We start from the raw sequence: 5,000 nt of genomic DNA, 5'->3' as shown, positions 1-5,000 counted from the left end.
GGAGGAGGAGGAGGAGGAGGAGGAGGAGACGAAGACGAAGACGAAGGAGAAGAGGAGGAGGAGGAGGAGGAAGAGGAGGAGAAGGAGAAGGAGAAGGAGGAGAAGAAGATGAAGATGGAGAAGAGGAGGAGGAGGAGGAGGAGGAGGAGGAGGAGGAGGAGGAGAAGAGGAGAAGAGGAGGAGGAGGAAGTTACATTACAAGCAAGATCAGGATAAAAACGAGAGAGAGAGAGAGAGAGAGAGAGAGAGAGAGAGAGAGAGAGAGAGAATGAAAAAGAAAGAAAAAAACACACACTCACTCACTCACTCACTCACTCACTCACTCACTCTCTCTCTCTCTCTCTCTCTCTCTCTCTCTGTGTCTCACCTGGCATGGCGCTAGAATAGAGGCCGTGTGCTGCTGCTGCTGCTGCCGCTGCTGCTGCTGCTGCTGCTGGGTGGGGGGTGGAGGGGCCGAGGTGGGACAGGGGCGGGGAGAGATGGCCTGGGTCTGAGGAGGGACGCTGGAGGTGTGGGGAGCAGGGGAGGGAGGAGGAGGGTCTCTGGAGGGGCTAAGAGGCTCTGTCTTGACTTTGATCGGGGTGAGGAGGGAGGGGTGGAGGAGGAGACGCTGAGGTGGGGAGGCTGGGGTGAGGCATGCTGAGGCCCCCCGAGGCTGTCCACTGTGGAGAGAGAGAGAGAGAGAGAGAGAGAGAGAGAGAGAGAGAGAGAGAGAGAGAGAGAGATAAATAAATAAATAAATATACTAATTTCTTTGTTTTAACCCCTTCAGTACTGGGACACATTTTTACCTTGAGATTTGTGTACCATTAGACCATTTTATTGACATTAGCAAGGGTGTATGGAGGGCACAAGATTAATGGCCACAGTCTTCACTATTTTAGCAAGGGTGTATGGAGGGCACAAGATTAATGGCCACAGTCTTCACTATTTTAACCCCTTCAGTACTGGGACACATTTTACCTTGAGATTTGTGTACCATTAGACCATTTTATTGACATTAGCAAGGGTGTATGGAGGGCACAAGATTAATGGCCACAGTCTTCACTATTTTAACCCCTTCAGTACTGGGACACATTTTTACCTTGAGATTTGTGTACCATTAGACCATTTTATTGACATTAGCAAGGGTGTATGGAGGGCACAAGATTAATGGCCACAGTCTTCACTATTTTAACCCCTTCAGTACTGGGACACATTTTACCTTGAGATTTGTGTACCATTAGACCATTTTATTGACATTAGCAAGGGTGTATGGAGGGCACAAGATTAATGGCCACAGTCTTCACTATTTTAACCCCTTCAGTACTGGGACACATTTTTACCTTGAGATTTGTGTACCATTAGACCATTTTATTGACATTAGCAAGGGTGCCATTATCTCTCTCTCTCTCTCTCTCTCTCTCTCTCTCTCTCTCTCTCTCTCAGCCGCAACACACTCACACACACCTCAACACACTTCAAACACCCTAAAACGCCCAACAAACACACAATACACCCCAAAAAAACATCTTAATCATTCTCTTTCTCTCCTTTCCTCTCCCGGCCCCAACTCACTCAGCCCCACACACTCAAACACACCAAAACGCACTCAAACACTCCCTTACACACTTCAAACACACCCCAACACACCTCAGACACACTCAAACACACCCTAACACACTCAAACAAACCCAAACGCACTCAAACAAACCCAAACGCACTCAAACACTCCCTTACACACATCAAACACACCCCAACACACCTCAAACACACTTACACATCCCAACACACCTCAAACACACCCCAACACACTTAAACAGACACTAAACACAATCAAACACACCCCAACACACTCAAACACATTCCAACACACTCAAACACACCCCAACACACTTAAACAGACACTAAACACAATCAAACACACCCCAACACACTCAAACACATTCCAACACACTCAAACACACCCCAACACACTTAAACAGACACTAAACACAATCAAACACACCCCAACACACCTCAAACACACTCAAACACATTCCAACACACCTCAAACACACCCCAACACACTTAAACAGACACTAAACACAATCAAACACACCCCAACACACTCAAACACATTCCAACACACTCAAACACACCCCAACACACTTAAACAGACACTAAACACAATCAAACACACCCCAACACACTCAAACACATTCCAACACACTCAAACACACCCCAACACACCTCAAACACACTTAAACACACACTAAACACACCCCAACACACTTAAACACACACTAAACACAATCAAACACACCCAAACACACTCCAATACACTCCAACACACTAAAATACATACAACTCTTTTTAAACACACCCCCTAGTCAGTCTCTCTCTCTCTCTCTCTCTCTCTCTCTCTCTCTCTCTCTCTCTCTCTCTCTCTCTCTCTCTCTCAAAGATACAAATTAACCACTTAAAAACACTACTATCTCTCTTCTTTCACTTCCACCAGCCCCTTCCAGTCCCCTTCAGCCCCAACCAGGTCCTAATCAGTCCCCTTTCAGCCCCCAACCAGTCCCTAATCAGTCCCCTTCAGCCCCAACCAGGTCCTAATCAGTCCCCTTTCAGCCCCCAACCAGTCCCTAATCAGTCCCCTTCAGCCCCCAACCAGGTCCTAATCAGTCCCCTTCAGCCCCCAAACAGGTCCTAGCCAGTCCCTAAAACCAGCCCCAAACTAGCCCTCTCCTGTCCCTAACAAGGCCCTAATCAGCCCCAACCAGCCCCTAACCAGCCTTTCCAGCCCAAATTGGTCCCAAATCTGCCCCAAACCAGCCACTTCTAACTCCAAAATCAGCCCCTTTCCAGCCCAAAGCAGTCCCAAACCAGCCCCTTGCAGTCCCTAACCAGTCTTTCCAGCCCAAAGCAGCCCCAAATCAGCCTAAACCAGTCCCAAATCAGCCCTTTCTAGCCCAAAGCAGCCCCAAACCAGTCCCCAAATAGCCCCAAATCAGCCCCTTTTCCAGTCCCCAATTAGCCCCAAATCAAACCCCTTTTCAGTCCCCAATCAGCCCAAATTAGTCCCATATCAGTCCCAAATCAGCCTAAACCAGCCCCTTTCCAGTCCCCAATTAGCCCCAAATCAACCCTTTTCCAGTCCCAAATCAGCCTAAACCAGTCCCAAATCAGCCCAAACCAGCCCCCTATTAGCCCCAAATCAGTACCTTTTCCAGTTCCAAATCAGCCCAAATTAGGTCCAAATCATCCTAAACCAGTCCCAAATCAGCCCCAAATTAGTCCCAAATCAGCCCCTTTTCCAGCCCCGTCAGCCCCGTGAGTTACCTGGTGCAGAGGATTGAGTGGGTTGATGGATATGTCCGAGTTGAGAGGAAAGTCTTGGTGTGGGTAGGTGTTGAGGGAGGAGTAGGTTGACATCACCTGGTTCACTGACGAGTTTTGAAGAGAGACGACTGGGGTGTTTAGAGATGGGGAGCCTGGCCTGGGGTTCTGCTGGGGGGGAGGGGGGGAGAGGAGAGGAGGGAAGGAAAGGGTGAAGGAGAAGAGATGGCAAGGGAAGAGGAGAGAGAGAGAGAGAGAGATTTTTAATATTAATAAAATCATGAAAACACACTTCAAAATACCAATAACTTCCACTGCAGCCTTTTAAACTATTAGAACCTTGAAAAATGCCAGTAACTTCCACCACACCCTTGAAAAACACCAATAACTTCCACTACACCCTTGAAAAACACCAATAACTTCCACTACACCCTTGAAAAACACCAATAACTTCCACTACACCCTTGAAAAACACCAATAACATCCACTACACCCTTGAAAAACACCAGTAACATCCACTACACCCTTGAAAAACACCAGTAACTTCCACTACACCCTTGAAAACACCAATAACTTCCACTACACCCTTGAAAACACCAATAACTTCCACTACACCCTTGAAAACACCAATAACTTCCACTACACCCTTGAAAACACCAATAACTTCCACTACACCCTTGAAAACACCAATAACTTCCACTACACCCTTGAAAACACCAATAACTTCCACTACACCCTTGAAAACACCAATAACTTCCACTACACCCTTGAAAACACCAATAACTTCCACTACACCCTTGAAAACACCAATAACTTCCACTACACCCTTGAAAACACCAATAACTTCCACTACACCCTTGAAAACACCAATAACTTCCACTACACCCTTGAAAACACCAATAACTTCCACTACACCCTTGAAAACACCAATAACTTCCACTACACCCTTGAAAACACCAATAACTTCCACTACACCCTTGAAAACACCAATAACTTCCACTACACCCTTGAAAACACCAATAACTTCCACTACACCCTTGAAAACACCAATAACTTCCAATAACTCCACTACACCCTTGAAAAACACCAATAACCTCCACTACACCCTTGAAAAACACCAATAACATCCACCACACCCTTGAAAAACACCAATAACATCCACTACACCCTTGAAAAACCATTAAAACCTTGAAAAACACCCTTGAAAAACCCTCTGGGACCACTAATACAACCTTTAAAACACCACAAAAACACACAATACTCACCGTCTGCGCTTGGGAATTTGGAATCAAAACACGGAGATTGTGACGCGTAGGTGAATGTGTCTTAGAAGCATGAGGGCGTGGCAGGAGACCAGGAGATGAGGCCCCCCCACCCCCACCGCCATGAGGAAGAGGAGATGTAGATGCAGGATACCCATTTGAGCCATTCATGTCAAGCATACCGGAGGAGGAGCCAGGCCGGGGAGACAGGGAGGCGTGGGACATTTGAGGGGAAGGCTGCATCAGTGCTGGGTCGTAGCTGGCGGCGTTGACTGGCACGCTAACGGCCATTGTGTTGTAGTTGTTGAGACCGACTGGTTGCTGTTAAAAGGGAGTTGTAAGGGTGAGTGTGTGTGTTTTTTTGGTCATTATTTATTGTGTGCTGGGATGTGTTTTTTGCCTTGAGATTTGTGTACCATTAGGCCGTTTTATTGA

The 5,000-nt window shown here is 47.0% G+C and overlaps 1 protein-coding gene across 1 annotated transcript in view; it reads right to left on the bottom strand.

The window, feature by feature from the left end:
• LOC123504243 (myocyte-specific enhancer factor 2-like) overlaps positions 1-5,000 on the bottom strand; it is a 31,439-nt gene that overhangs the window by 1,583 nt on the left and 24,856 nt on the right. Inside the window, 5 exon segments of the mRNA XM_045254627.1 lie at positions 368-533; positions 536-583; positions 585-662; positions 3,307-3,471; positions 4,569-4,886. Of these exon segments, the coding sequence (XP_045110562.1) occupies positions 368-533; positions 536-583; positions 585-662; positions 3,307-3,471; positions 4,569-4,886 (775 nt within the window).

This window comes from Portunus trituberculatus, chromosome 2 (genome assembly GCF_017591435.1).
Source record: "Portunus trituberculatus isolate SZX2019 chromosome 2, ASM1759143v1, whole genome shotgun sequence".
Lineage (NCBI taxonomy): Eukaryota > Metazoa > Arthropoda > Malacostraca > Decapoda > Portunidae > Portunus > Portunus trituberculatus.
The sequence above is the reverse complement of the archived record's forward strand: the minus strand, read 5'-3'. Positions and strand labels throughout refer to the sequence as shown.